General features: G+C 45.2%; 1 protein-coding gene and 1 non-coding gene across 6 annotated transcripts in view; both read right to left on the bottom strand.

The window, feature by feature from the left end:
- The window catches only part of PRRC2B (proline rich coiled-coil 2B), a 162,504-nt gene that overhangs the window by 23,335 nt on the left and 124,754 nt on the right, over positions 1–14,415 (bottom strand). For 3 of the 5 annotated variants that reach the window (XM_068248862.1, XM_068248863.1, XM_068248864.1), the window contains exons 17-23: positions 13,716–13,897; positions 13,077–13,189; positions 11,355–11,478; positions 11,115–11,191; positions 6,332–6,520; positions 3,286–3,474; positions 1,153–1,233 (exon numbers count right to left, since the gene is read on the bottom strand). In XM_068248862.1, coding sequence (XP_068104963.1) covers positions 1,153–1,233; positions 3,286–3,474; positions 6,332–6,520; positions 11,115–11,191; positions 11,355–11,478; positions 13,077–13,189; positions 13,716–13,897 — 955 coding nt within the window. The remainder of the gene's footprint in view (positions 1–1,152; positions 1,234–3,285; positions 3,475–6,331; positions 6,521–11,114; positions 11,192–11,354; positions 11,479–13,076; positions 13,190–13,715; positions 13,898–14,415) is intronic. The other 2 variants (XM_068248865.1, XM_068248866.1) reach the window with 2 other exon arrangements.
- On the bottom strand, positions 10,939–11,023 carry LOC137529210 (small nucleolar RNA SNORD62). Its single transcript, XR_011023633.1, has one exon. It is a non-coding gene; the product is annotated as a small nucleolar RNA SNORD62 (small nucleolar RNA).

Below are 14,415 nucleotides of genomic sequence, written 5' to 3'. Positions count from 1 at the left end.
AACGCATAAAATGTTTATACTTTTATTTTTTTATACTTATTTCAACACACTTTTTGTGCATTCACAACTTTTTTTGGCTTCTTGTCGCTAGCCTGCTTTGTTTATTTAAGGCTTGTCAATCAGTCTCTTCCGCATCACCTCCTCGATAAGAAGCTCCCCCTGCTGCTCCCCGCCCCTACTAGCTTCCTCCAATAGGAAGCCAAGTCGCGACCCAGGAAGTACCCGGAGAAGCGGGGTGAGTCTGTTATCGAGGGGGTGATGTGGAGGAGGCTAATTGACAAGCCTCATGTAAACAAAGCAGGCTAGAGACAAGAAGATTGACGCTAGCCTGGCGATCTTTTCAGGGGGGACAGCAGAGCCATGGGGGGGGCTGGCAGCGGCGATAGAATGACACGACATGCCTCTGGGTCCTATTAGGATTTCAATATGCCGCCTCGGGTTCTAAGTTCACACGTTAAGGGATCTGCAAGTTTATTCCTTTAATATTTACAGTATACATGACCAGAGAAGAGTCAGAAATGCTTAAAGAGGAACTGTAACGACAAAACGGCCCCTGGGGGTACTCACCTCGGGTGGGGGAAGCCTCCGGATCCTAATGAGGCTTCCCACGCCGTCCTCCATCCATCAGGGGTCTCGCTGCAGCACTCCGTGCAGCGGTGACGTAATATTTACCTTCCTGGCTCCTGCGCAGGCGCTCTGACGGCTGTCGGCGCCGAAGTAGGCGGAAATACCCGATCGCCGTCGGGTCTGCTCTACTGCGCAGGCGCAAGTTTCCGGCGCCTGCGCAGTAGAGCGGACCCGACGAAGATCGGGTATTTCCGTCTATTTCCGTGCCGAAAGTCGCCACAGCGCCCCCGCTGGAGCCAGCAAAGGTAAATATTGAACTGACAGTCGGCACAGTCGCCGGTTGTTCGGAGGGCTGCAGCGAGACCCCCGTGGGACAGAGGACGGCGTGGGAAGCCTCATTAGGATCCGGAGGCTTCCCCCACCCGAGGCGAGTACCCCCCAGGGGATCTTTTTAATGTTACAGAGTCTCTTTAAGGAAGACTTTTTAAGCATGCAGAATTCCCCTTTAAGCAGACATACAGAGGACCACCAGACTGGAAGACAACCGGTTACATTCCCAGTGCATAAGCAGCAAAGACCTTTTACCTTGCTTGCCAGAGCATCCTGAAGCTTTGTGTTAGCAGTTGGGCCAGGCGTAGTTCCTGGGGGTAACGAGTAATCTGCCTCCTGCAGAAGCAACACAACCCCATTAACAGCACAGCAGAAGAATATGTTCAGTGTGATTGAAGTGATAAGAGACTGTCCCTTCTCTCTTTCAGTGAAAAAGATGTGGGAATGGAGTGCTGGTGTTTGTAAATGCCATACATCAACATATCTGAACATGTGGTTGGAATGCCTTATTCTGCAGGGTTCAGACAGTGAAAGCACCTTGCATATATGTTTTCATGGCAAGTGAAGAGGATTTTGTGAGAACTCAGAAAAAATGTGCGAGAGTGAATTTACATTAACCCTCCTAGCGGTATGGACAGAAATGTCCGTTCAAAAAAACATGCTGTGAACAGTATAAACATGCATACACATCAATACTCTCCTGCACTGTATACTAGACCCTTGCTTGACACATTTTGGCAAGTTACAGGAAAAAAAAGTTTTAAAAATAAATTTTATCACTGTTTGCACAGAAATCCTGGGGAAATTGAACGCTGGGAAGGTTAAAGTGAATGGGAACCGCATTTAAAAAATGAGATAGATACTTACCCAAGGAGAGAGAAGGTTCTGGGTCCTATAGAGCCTTCCGGCTCCTCTCCTGGTCCAGTCGTTCCGGTGCTGGCTCGCCCAGTAGCATTTGACTAAATTAGTCACATACTGCTTTACCCGGCCGAAGGAGGCTTCAGAAGTCTTCAGGGAGCCCGAGTGCTCCTGAAGAAGGGCGGCCCTGTACTGCACCTGCGCAAGCACGCTCTCTTGCGCGCTCACGCCTGTGCAGTATGGAGCCGCACGTCTTTGGGAGGACACGGCTCCCGAAGGCTTCCAAATACCCTTTCAGCGGGGAATTGGGGGGGGGGGGGGGGGGGGGAGGGGGAGCCAGCACAGGATAGAGCACCGAGAGAGGAGAAGGAAGGCTCTATACAACCCAGAGCCTTCCCTGTCCTTGGGTAAGTATTTGCTTCATTTTTTTTTTAAAAATGCGGTTCCCATTCACTTTAACCTCGGGAAGAACAGTTTACAGTAGAATGTTTCAGCGTGCATACAGTACAGAGCGCATTTAGTGAAAGCAATGAGCTCATGTTTGGACAGTGTTCTTGCACCTGCCATGACAACACATACGGGGTATTTGACAGAATGCTGAAGAATATGGTAGCCCAACTGCAGCTTCACAAACACAAGCACAGCATTCCCATGTCTGTAGACTAGGCACTGCCAGGATCAGCACTTGGTCTGATGCATGTTGTCGTTATATGGGTTTTAAACAGCGGCAACCCCCCAACTCTACCGCTGCTTGCGTTCTGTGACAAACTGGAGCCTGGTTAAAGTGGAATGGAACTCCAATTCTAAAACTCTTACCCATCACTAGGTAAAAGAGCAATAGTGTTACATGGTTTCCCCCTAATTTTGTATACAATTATCTGGTTGGTCCTGCTCTTCTCTTACTAGTGTACCCACCCAGCGTACTCGTGCTCCTCCCCAGCCCCCTCCCTCATAGTGACGTGTCCCCATGGCAAAGGCTGAAGCGTCACTCAAACTGACCAATCTGTGTGGCTTTCACTAGCCCTACTAGTGAAAGCTGCAAAGTTTGGGCCTTTTACAAGTGATGCATCAGCCATCTGCGTGATGACTCGTAACTACGAGCGAGAAGACTGGGGAGAAGCGAGAGTATGCCAGTCAGAGAGCTTCTGTCTGTAAGTCACCTTCCACTTGCCAGGAACTAGTAAGGGCAGGATCAACCAGGTAAAAATTAGAGCGGGAAACTGTCACACTATTACTAGAAATGTGTGGTTGAAGATTTTATTCATTGCTGCAGGTAGAGCCAGCAGAAAATTGAAAAGCATGCCAAGCACGACTGTCTCTGATGTAATGAAGGGGATTGACGGTGCTCAGTCTAGCCCCTTCCTTTGCCCCAAGCACAAATGGATCAGGTTGTTGGAAGCCTGTACAGAAGTGATTGCAATATCAGACAATAGCAGGTGGAGGACTGTCCACAGTCTATACCCAGTTATAGTTGGTAAAAGAAAAGTGGGTATAAGAAGTTTGACCTAATGGGAGATTGCCAACACTCACCTTTGCACTAACTCCAAACTCAATCGGTGGCACAGGTAGGCCAGAATCCACATGAATCTCCACACCATTAACAGGCGGGGCACTGCCTTCCAGACGCTCCGTGCCTTCTGATCCTTTCCTGTTCTTCAGAGATCGCTCATTGCCAATAGGACCAGGCTTGTGTTCCTTGTTTAGGCCAGAATCAGAATCCTAGAGCAACGAGAGAAAAAAATGAATTGAGGTGTAAACAATGCTGGTAAAGTGTGAGCTAAAAAATGACATTTGTTTTAGCAGTACTTTACCAGTAGCGGTTTAGTAGTTATACAGTTCTGACACTTTTCTCCGCAGTACTTTACAGAGAACACTGAATGAGGCCCATCATTAATAGGCCCTCAAAGATGCTCACAAACTACTGGCCCCCATTGCGGTGCTCGGCTAGTTTTTTTGGGTGAAGGGAAGAGTGGTGCGTGTAAACGTAGTAATTAACTTATTCACTCCGAAAGGAAAAAAAAACAAACGCACACACAGGAATATGTATGGATTTGATGCCAATTGCTTAGGCGCAAACACCTGATAAGAATCAGCAAACCACTCATTCTATTTCGGTTTTGCCCAATCCCCCAAATCTGTCACCTAACCCTAACTTTCCCTCCAACATGAACTCTTTCCTGTACCCAAACCCTAAAATTTCCTCCGAAGTAAACCCCTACCTGATGGCCAATACTAATACTTCTGACAACTAACACCCCCTAACAAACCCGTTCTTGACATCTAATCCAAACCTCACATTGATAAATGAGTGAGTTAGGCGCTCTATTTTTTATGATTAGTTATTTGGTTGTTCTAAATGTGTCAATCTTAGAAAAAAAAGTAGCACTAAATAAATCTTGCACTCTAAAAAGTGCCATTTGCAGAATGAACCAGTCCTTGTTGAAATCAGCTCCATTCTCAGAGAACGATTAGCTTAAACACAAGTTGGACCTGAGGTGTTAGTATGGTTGAGGTGAGCCAGCAAGAAAGTCTACAGGGAAATTCCGCTTAATTGGGTGGACATCGCCCTCTCAAACTGCTGGGTTGTAGTAATTACTCTCGCTATTCCACCAATGATAATGCTTTAAGGCGTAGAGGTTGTTGTGATTGGAGAACGGTTTCCTATGGACTTTCTCACTGGCTCACCTCAATCATACTAGCTCTCCAGGGCCTGTGACATCCAGCAAACCTGAACGGTTTTTTTTTTTCATCTGGGTAATATCAAATATTTGTACTAAGATCATTGTTCAGGTGAAGATCAGTATCATACACTACACTGCCAAAAGCATTGGGACACCTGCCTTCTTTACACACATTAACTGAATCTTATACTTTAAGGACAACTGAAGTGCGAGGCATATGGAAGCTGCCAAATAGATTTCCTTTTCAGCAATACCAGTTGCCTATCTTGCGGATCCTCTGCCTCTAATACCTTTAGCCATAGACCCTACACAAACATGCAGCAGATCAGGTGTTTCTAACAATTTTCTCAATCTGACGAGATAAGCTGCCTGTTTGTTTCTGGTGTAATTCAGACACTTCTGCAACTAAATAGATCAGCAGGGTTGCCAGGCAACTGGTAATGCTTAAAAGGAAATAATGTCAGCCTCCACGTACCTCTCATTTAAGTTGTCCTTTAACTCGTAATATGGAATTGGCTCACTTTTTGCGGCTATAACGCAACTCTTCGCGGTAGACTTTTTACATGGTTTAGGAGGATGCTTATAAGAATTTCTAACCATTTTCTAAAAGAGCATTTGTGAGGTCAAGCAATGATATTGGACGAGAAGGCCTGTCTTGCAGTCTCAGCTCTTATACATTCTCACAGGTGTTCTATGAGGTGAGGTCGGTAATCTGAGTAAGTTCCTCCACAGTTACTTGCCCATTCTTGTCTTTATGGACCTTGCTTTAAGCCCGGTGTGCAGTCATGTTGGAGCAGGAAGGGCGGTCCTCAAATTGTTCTCACAAAGTTGTGAGCATCAAATAGTCTAAAATGTCTTGGTATCCTGAATAATTAAGAGTTCCTTTCACTGGAACTAACAAGCCAGGTCGAACCTTTGAAAAACAACCACGCACTATAATCCTATCCCCACCAAAGAGGGGACAAAGCAGTCCGGCAAGTACTGTTCTCCTTGAATCCACCAAATCCAGACTCATTCATTAGATTGTCAGAAAGAGAAGTGCGACTCATCACGCCACAGAAAACATCTCCAGAACTCCAGTAGATGGATTGCTTTACACCCATCAGATGCTTGGTGATGTGAGGCTTAAATGCAGCTGCTATGGAAACTCATTCCATAAAGATCTTCGTGCACTGTACAGGTACTCTGAAGGCCATGCAAAGTTTGGAGGTCCATAGCTATTAATTTGCAGGAAAAAAGGGCAACTTTTGCATAACGTGAGCCTTCTTGGCTTAGTAACTGTTTCCAATTGCTTCCACTTTATAACATCACTAATGGTTGATGGTTTTAATTAGAGGTACCACGCTGGGATCACAGAGTTCCTAAAGGGAACAATTGTTTCGCATATTTTTATAGAAGTAATCTACATGCCTAGATGTGCTTGATTTTATATTCCTATGGCCATGGAAGTGATTGATTGTTCCAATACTTTTGGCAATATAGTGCATCTTGGCTGAGCTCAATGCAGCTGATAGGAATGCACAAAAGAATAATATAAAGCTTTGTTAATGGGAAGAATCTGTGGCCAGCACCTAAATCACGATTAGTTATTCCGTGGACCCCTTCCATGAAACACAGGTTGGAAGTTTTGAAAACAAAAATAAATAATAAACCAACAGTCATTCCAATCAGGTAAGACATCTGTTATAACCATTTCAAAGTGAAATTATCACACAACTGTTTTAGACTGGTTCTCTTAGCTGGTAACCCTGGAGATGTGGATGACAAAGAAAAAGACTGGTAGAAACACACACGGATGCCAGAACAGCTCTTAGGTTTATTAAATAAAAAAAAAAAGTCCATGAAAAAAAATGGAGTCAACCCCTCAGTTCTGAACACAGAGGCTCCAATCTCACCTTCTTGTCAGATTGCTTCTGCCCCTGCTCTTTTGGACAATCTGCTTTAGGCTCCACCATGACAGTCCCGTTCATCTCCTCAGGCTTCATGGTCCCATAGGGAGAACTACGCTGTGAAGAAGTGGCAGACGACTCCCGAGATTCGGCACTCAGATCGATACCACTGTCACCCTGACTGCCTTTGAAACCCTAAAAGTCAAGAATGCCAAAAATAAGTTCATAGTGTGAGACCTTACAGTCTTTTTTTTTTTTTTATCACTATGCTAAAATGGAAATCGCTTTTCCAACAGCCACAAGAGATATTCCACCTAAACCTATATAGTGCTAACCAATAAACTGTACTCAAAGCATGCGTCACTTCCGGTCTTATGTGGCACGTCACTTCCGCCTTTATGTTACAGTGCTTTGTTTCATCACCTCCGAGAGGAAATCTGTCAGCGGAAAACCGGTAAGGCATGCTTCTCATTCAATCTGTACAACCTTGATGGTCACAACAATCCAGTAACGCTAACAATTTGATTGCACTGAACTTTATCATCGGCAGCACTTTAAAGATATTGAAATTGGACATTACTCAGGTTTGATTATCAGATATAAACTGAGGCGGAGCTTCCATGGGGTCAAACTAGGCAATGGCCCAGGCCTACATGTCAAGGACAGTAGAGGTCACAAGTTTAAGGTCAATAAAGTATAAAAGTGTAATGGGTCCCACGTTTATTTTTCCCTAGGGCCCCATCTTACTTAAAACCATCCTTGGATATGAAATAAACAGAGGTAAATACTTTAGAAATAAAAACACATATATAGGTAGATAAATACTACTTCTACTTACATAATAATTATAATAATTGCAGTATTTGTATAGCGCCTTTCTCCTGTCTGACTCAAAGCGCTTGCGAGGCAGCAACTAGAGCTCACTCAGTAGGCAGCAGCAGTGTTAAGGAGACTTGCCCAAGAAACTCCTTACTGAATAGATGCTGGCTTACTGAACAGGCAGAGCCGAGATTTGAACTCAGGTCTCCTGTGTCAGAGGCAGAGCCCTTAACCATTACACTATCCAGCCACTACATAACAGATTTATTGTGCTATCCACGTAATGATTCCTGTGAATTTTATAAAGGAAAAGCATAAAATCCTATTCTAGGCAGTGGCCATCTTGCCAAGCTAATGCTGACATCATATGCTCCCTGACTCTTTTCTCCCTCTCCCTTCTCTTGCTCATTGTGTATTCATTAGCTGCCCTCCTCCCAGAGTCTTCAGATACTCCCACTGAGGTGTATACTAACAACTGCACTGTCTTATTTACACATCCAATCACTGAGTCACCTCAGCCCTGCTTGTAAACACAAGTAATCAGAGGGTTTTTCTGATAAGGAGCTAGGCAGGGAAATAAATGGAAGAGGAGGAATATATTATAGATAAAAATAATTCCCAGCATTAAACTCTTTGGCACTGTTTGGCACTAGGGCCAGCGCTCCTAAGGTATGTGATAACTACAAACCATAACAGCAGAAAAAGTTTTGCAAGTTTTGAATGCAGGATTAGCATCTTTATCACTTAATACACTCAGACCCGTTTCTGTTGCAATTAGATTTTTATGGTGACAATACCGCTTTAATCATTTGTCTTTGACATGAAATTTGAATTAATGCATGGATGCTACTATATTGAATGAAATCAGAATATCTTTTAGTGATATTGATATATATACCCATATCTACATAAGAAGTTTCTAATTTTCATCATTGTGTTTAAATAAGAGTCCAAATAATAATATTTCCGAATGTGTCTCTCTTGTACTTTCTTTTTGTACATTATATTGTAATGTACCGTATTTTTCGGACTATAAGACGCACTTTTTCTCCCCCAAATGTGGGGAGAAAAAGTCCCTGCGTCTTATAGTCTGAATGTGTCCCCTAACGATGCAGAACTGATCCATGTGGCTGTCAACCTTCCCCGTGTACTGGCCGCGGTGGGGCAGAGGAGCATTGATCCACGTGGTTCCAGCGGCTGCCAATCATCCCCCTTGTACTGGCGGCGGTGGGGCAGAGGAACGGCGATCCACGTGGTTCCAGCGACTGCCAATCATCCCCCTTGTACTGGCGGCGGTGAGGCAGAGGAGCGGTGAGCCACGTGGTTCCAGCGGCTGCCAATCATCCCCCTTGTACTGGCGGTGGTGGGGCAGAGGAACGGCGATCCACGTGGTTCCAGCGGCTGCCAATCATCCCCCTTGTACTGGCAGCAGAGGAACGGCGATCCACGTGGTGGCTGCAGCTGTCAATTATCCCCCTTGTACTGGCCGCGGCGGGGCAGAGGAGCGGCGATCCACGTGGCTGCAGAGGCTGTAATGAGTACTGATGCCTTTATATTTCCTTGTTTACCGGCGCCCCCTCATGACGTTTGACGCACATGGTCATGAGGGGGCGCCGGTAAACAAAGAAGTACAAGGGCATCAGTACGCGTTACAGCCTCTGCGGCCACATGGATCGCCGCTCCTCTGCCCCACCGCGACCAATACAAGGGGGATGATTGGCAGCCGCTGGAACCATATGGATCGCCGCTCCTTTGTCCCACCGCGACCAGTACAAGGGGGATTATTGGCAGCCGCTGGAACCACGTGGATCGCTGTTCCTCTGCCCCACCGTGACCAGTACAAGGGGGATGATTGACAGCTGCAGCCACCACGTGGATCACTATTCCTCTGCCCCACCGTGACCAGTACAAGGGGGATGATTGACAGCTGCAGCCACCACGTGGATCGCTGCTCCTCTGCCCCACTGTGACCAGTACAAGGGGGATGATTGACAGCTGCAGCCACCACGTGGATTGCTGTTCCTCTGCCCCACCGTGACCAGTACAAGGGTAATGATTGACAGCTGCAGCCACCACGTGGATCGCTGCTCCTCTGCCCCACCGCCGCCAGTACAAGGGGGATGATTGGCAGCCACTGAAACCACATGGATCACCGCTCTTCTGCCCCACCACCTCCAATACAGGGGGATTAATGATGGGCACTGCTTGCATTGCCCCTCTTCAGCTCCAACCACCGCCAGTACGGGGAGATTGGAAGACAGCAGCCAGTAAGCAGAGATGCTTGGATCGGGCTGTTGGGAAAGGACAGAGTGTGTGGATGGACACCTGGATAGGTAAGATCATCCACTTTGCATTTGTAATGTTAAGTTAGTGTAGCTGGTAGGGGAGGCAGGGGTTAGTTTGATGTAGTGTAGTGTTACTGATAAGGCAGCAGAGGTGGTGACATGGGACTAGTGTCATGTAGTGTAGTGTAGTGCAAAGTTACTGGTAGGGCCGCAGGGGTGGGTTAGTTTAGTGTAGTAACTGGTGTGGTACATCAGGAATAAATGTAACCTAGTGTAGTGCAATGTTACTCCTGGGGCATCAGAGGTTAATGTAGGGTACTTAGTCTGGCTGGTGGGGGCAGGATGGGTTAGTGGAGCTGGGCACTAAAGCTTAGACAGGGACAGCTTTGGGGAAAAAGGTCTACAAGACACCCCTGCACTATAAATGCACCAGGTTTAGTATATATTTTTTTCCCCCTGGTTTTTGTCATCTAAACCTGGGTGCGTCTTATAGTCCGGAGCGTCTTATAGTCCGAAAAATACGGTAGTAACTTATTACTGCAATCTTTTTATTTGTATATACGCTTGTTCCAAAGACTTCAAGGCCAGCAGAATGTGTCATATAATAAATTCCTAACTACGGTATGTTCTACTTACACCAAGATACAGATTGTACTTATTTGGAGGCAAAATTTTTTGCTTTGAAACACTTTTTTCATTTAAAGAGAAACCATAGTGACCTATAGCAGAATTCAGTAAAATTATTCAGGATACCAACTTTCACTTTAAATATCGTGGTTTCACTGCTAGGATCCACTGGAAGTTTGTGGCAATGCTTTCGTCAGTGAACAAGCACGGTCGCACTGTGCAGGATCCCCCACGCTGTAGCAAAAGCCCTTCAAGCTCAGCAGAAAAAGGCCAACCTGAGTGGCTTGTGCTACTGCACAGGTGCAAGGCGTCCTATGCCGTGCGTCCATTCATTGGAGCACGGCCACATGCAATTTCCGATAAGCCCTTGCAGAAGTTCGGGATGTCCAGTCCCAGAGCTCGATCGGTGAAGGCAAGGGGGATGGGGAAGCCTCCTACTTAAGTAGGTATCCAAATGGGCATTTCTCAACAGGTACACTTTAAATGCAATTTTATACTAGCAAAAGAATCTTAAGTAATCAATTCAATGTTTTAACTGGATCAATTTTATTTAGCGTGTTCAAAATTCTCCTGCTCTCCCATTCAAAAAAAACAATGACAACATCCAAAACAACCGCAATTCACTGATCATTCTTACAAAGGTCCCGTTAATTTGAGTAGATTATTTATTGAACTGAGAGTGCCGTGAACTGATCCCAAGTGAATCCAGCAGAAGCGTGTACCTACAATGACCCTGAGTGACCAAAGGAAGCCAATAAACCTCACTACCTGCAGGGTATGGGCTGCACTGGATGGAAAATAAATTGGATGGATTTCCAATACCAATATAAAAGCTAGATTTTTTGGTCATTGTAAGCTACCTAAACTGGAAGTGAAAAAGAGTCTCTCAGCAGTTTAATGTCCTCACTTCCCTTCCTTTTGAGTACATGGTGGAGGGTCAGCAGGATCTATTGGAACATCATTGAGACTAGGAAACATTGCTGCTTTTCTTACACCTCTAGAGAGGGACACTTTGCTCAACAACCTTTGATTATGAAAGCAAGAAGAGCACAACCTACCTCAGTGGACGAGGATTCTGTACTGAAAGCACTTCCGGGCTTGCTCCATGTATCACTTCCGGACTGAACAGAGATACCTAAAAAAAAAAAAAAAGCAGGACTAATCAACTTCACACAAGTCACCCAGGGTATGGTAACAAGCTGCTCATCCAAGCCATGCCCCACAAAAGTGAACAGCTACTGAACCGCTCAACTTATTTAGAGGAATATTCATGCAACAAAAAGAGGGAAGGGCTATACCTTGGCCATTGCTGTCCCAGATCTCTTTTCCAGTAACATCAGCCTGATCCATGCACATGCCGGTTTGCTTCTTAGCAAAGCGAGGTGGCATCCTGGACTGGATGGTGTTATTCTTAGTAGGCACCTAAAAAGACAAAATGTAGTTTTGTGTTACCAGTAACCTCAAATGTTTTCTTATCAAACCAATACAGTATTGCACAATTGCAGCTGTGCATGATGGGAATGCTTTACACTCTCTATTAAGCAGACCAGATGTCAGATCTCTTAGCAAGCAAGGATGAAAATCTGACCGTGCTATTTTTATACTGGTTACATTTTATTTTGGTAACATATGTACCCGAGTAAACATGAAAGGAGAATTCCAGAGATTATCAATGGATTGGGCACTAAACAGGAATAACATTTCTAATACCTATAAAAACTTTTTTTGCCCTTCAAAGGGTATTAACAGCAACACTTCTGAATATCCTTCAGACTGTCTATAATATGCTTCCTGACTTATGAGGGCATCTGTCTTGCTGCTGTCCGTGCCACCTGGAGGTTCTTTTTACTTTAAAATGAGGTACTCAGATCGCTTTTAAGTGTACCCGAGGTGGACCTTAGGTAAGTATTTGACTTTTGATGCAAGATAACGGAAGCCTCTGGATCCTGTGGAACAGGGGTGTCAAAGTCACGTAAGGCGCCAAAATTGAAAACGTAGTCTAAGTGGCGGGCCAAATAGTTTATTACAATTTATCATTTATTGAACAGCCTCAAACTAAGTGGTGTAACTATATTCTGCAGAGTAGCACAGTGGAGCAGTTTAATATTTACCCGCACCAGTGCTGCTTTGGGATCAACATGAAATGTGTCCCAACGCAAGATGCTGGCCATCACTTCAACCCTAGTCTTTTTGGTTAGCTGAGGTGGCGTTTTACTAGCCATATGAAGTGGGTTGGATCCCAAGAGGGGGCCCCATGGTAGTTTTGCTGAGGGTGTCCCATTGGTTGTTGCTGCACCACACCTTAAAATGACAATATTTCAACCAGAAACACTCACCGATGTGCTCCTCTGGTTGGGAAGGAAGTGTGCTGCTGTTCTTTTACGGTTTACAATGATGAACAATTGAAGCTCTGGAGGGCCACATAAAATGGCAAGGAGGTCCATGTTTGGCCCGCGGGCCTTGTCTTTGACACCTGTGCTGTAGAGCAGAGCTCCCCAAACCTGTCCTCGAGGCCCACCAACAGTACAATGCTTTGCAGGAAACCACAAATAATTCACAGGTAAGGTAATTAGTGCCACATCCAAGCTGATTACCTACCTCTGTGGATTTCCACAAAACATGCACGGTTGGTGAGCCTTGAGGACAGGGTTGGGGAACACGGCTTTAGAGGCTTCCCATGCAGTCCATCGATCCATCATTGCCGAACGTTGACTCCTCAAAGGAATCAAACAATCTCTTGCCCGATTCCAAGCTCATGACCTCATTGCTCTTCAAGCATGGTCATGCTGCGCTTGCATGAAGAAAGAGGAGAACAGACGCAATGTGCAGAACGGTACAGGGCAGCGGCGGAGGATGGTGTGGGAAGCCACTGGAGGATCAAGCGCCTTCCCTCTCCTTAAGTATTTGATTTTCCACTCGAAGCTTGCGAAAAGCTCCACTAAGTATCTGCATAACCCAACTATGAAATATGCATTGATATTTTTCATTTACTAATGCCAATATAAAAATAAAGGACTGACCTGTACAACCTGGTCCTTTTTCCTGCGGTCCTTGTCCAGCGGGCGGCGGGATTTGCTGTTCATGTCGGAGTAAGGTTCCCCACCTATGTCTGCTTCCTCCTCAATAACAGAATCTACAAAAAAAACAAATGAGTGAGACCTCTGAACAAGGAACAATACTCCAGACACACACAATGCATGAAGCCATACTGATAAAGCTATGCACAGAAAGCAGATTTTCACTTCTTGAAGCGGACCTGAACTCAGATACAGCTGATACAGATGCTGCAATAAATCCGCAGTGTGTCTACTTCTTGCTTTCATGGAAGCAGACGTAGTGTTAACATCCTGTGTTTACAAATAAGCTGGCCGAGGCAGCCAGCTGACGCAGGTGAGAACTCAGATTACAGTTGTGATTAATCATTGATGAGGAATTATACTAAACTCAACTCTCTGAATACATACAGGGTACATTTTTCTATGTTTTCCTTCTCTCCTGTTCAAGAGTTCAGGTCCACTTTAAAACGATCATTTGTGATCGTTTCAGATGACCATTCCTGTTCTAGGTAATTTGCTTGTTAGGATAATTTTCTGACATTCCCACTAATAATGATATTTCAGCCCTAAAATAGGATTACAGATACAGTACTCCATAATTACCTCCATATTTAAGATCATAATTGGCGATGGCCTCAGATTTCTCATTCCCTTTAAGCCCAGATCCTCTGGTCTCCCTCTCAGGTTTTTTGACTGTAGCATCTCCATTGTCGCACTGTGAAGATCTCTCCAAGCCATAGCGATGGTGACTGCTCTCCTGTACATAGGACTCTTCCGAGCAGCGACTGGAGGAGCAGGGACAAGAGAGAATGAAATGAGGGTACGGTAACCAAAATGCAAACACAACCCAGCTTCAAGATAAAAGAATTCAAAGAAACCTTGAAAGTTGCTGTAAAAAAAAAAAAAAAAAAAAAAAAAAAAAAGGGATCACCTACGTAAGGGAAGTCTCTCCCACAGAGTCTTCCCCGTCCTCTATCCTCATTCCCCTGATGTCCCCTGGTGAAATTATTCAACCTACAGGTCAAATTAGTCTTCTGCCCTCCTTCAGAAGTGCACAAGTGCTTCCGAAGAGTCCCAAAGACGCAAATTTAGAACGAGGGACAGTGGGGGAACGAGCAGACAGAGGAGAGGATCGGGAAGACTATGGGATCCAGAGCCTGCCTTCTAAAACTAAACCATCCAGAAAATCTTGGCCATAGTGCCTGCTAATGATAAGACTGCAGACTTTACAGCCGTAAGATGGCAATTAAAGTGTACCTGAGATGGGGGATTAAAAAAAAAAAAAAAAAAAAAAGCACACGCC

This window comes from Hyperolius riggenbachi, chromosome 8 (assembly GCF_040937935.1).
Source record: "Hyperolius riggenbachi isolate aHypRig1 chromosome 8, aHypRig1.pri, whole genome shotgun sequence".
NCBI classification, from domain to species: domain Eukaryota; kingdom Metazoa; phylum Chordata; class Amphibia; order Anura; family Hyperoliidae; genus Hyperolius; species Hyperolius riggenbachi.
The sequence above is the reverse complement of the archived record's forward strand: the minus strand, read 5'-3'. Positions and strand labels throughout refer to the sequence as shown.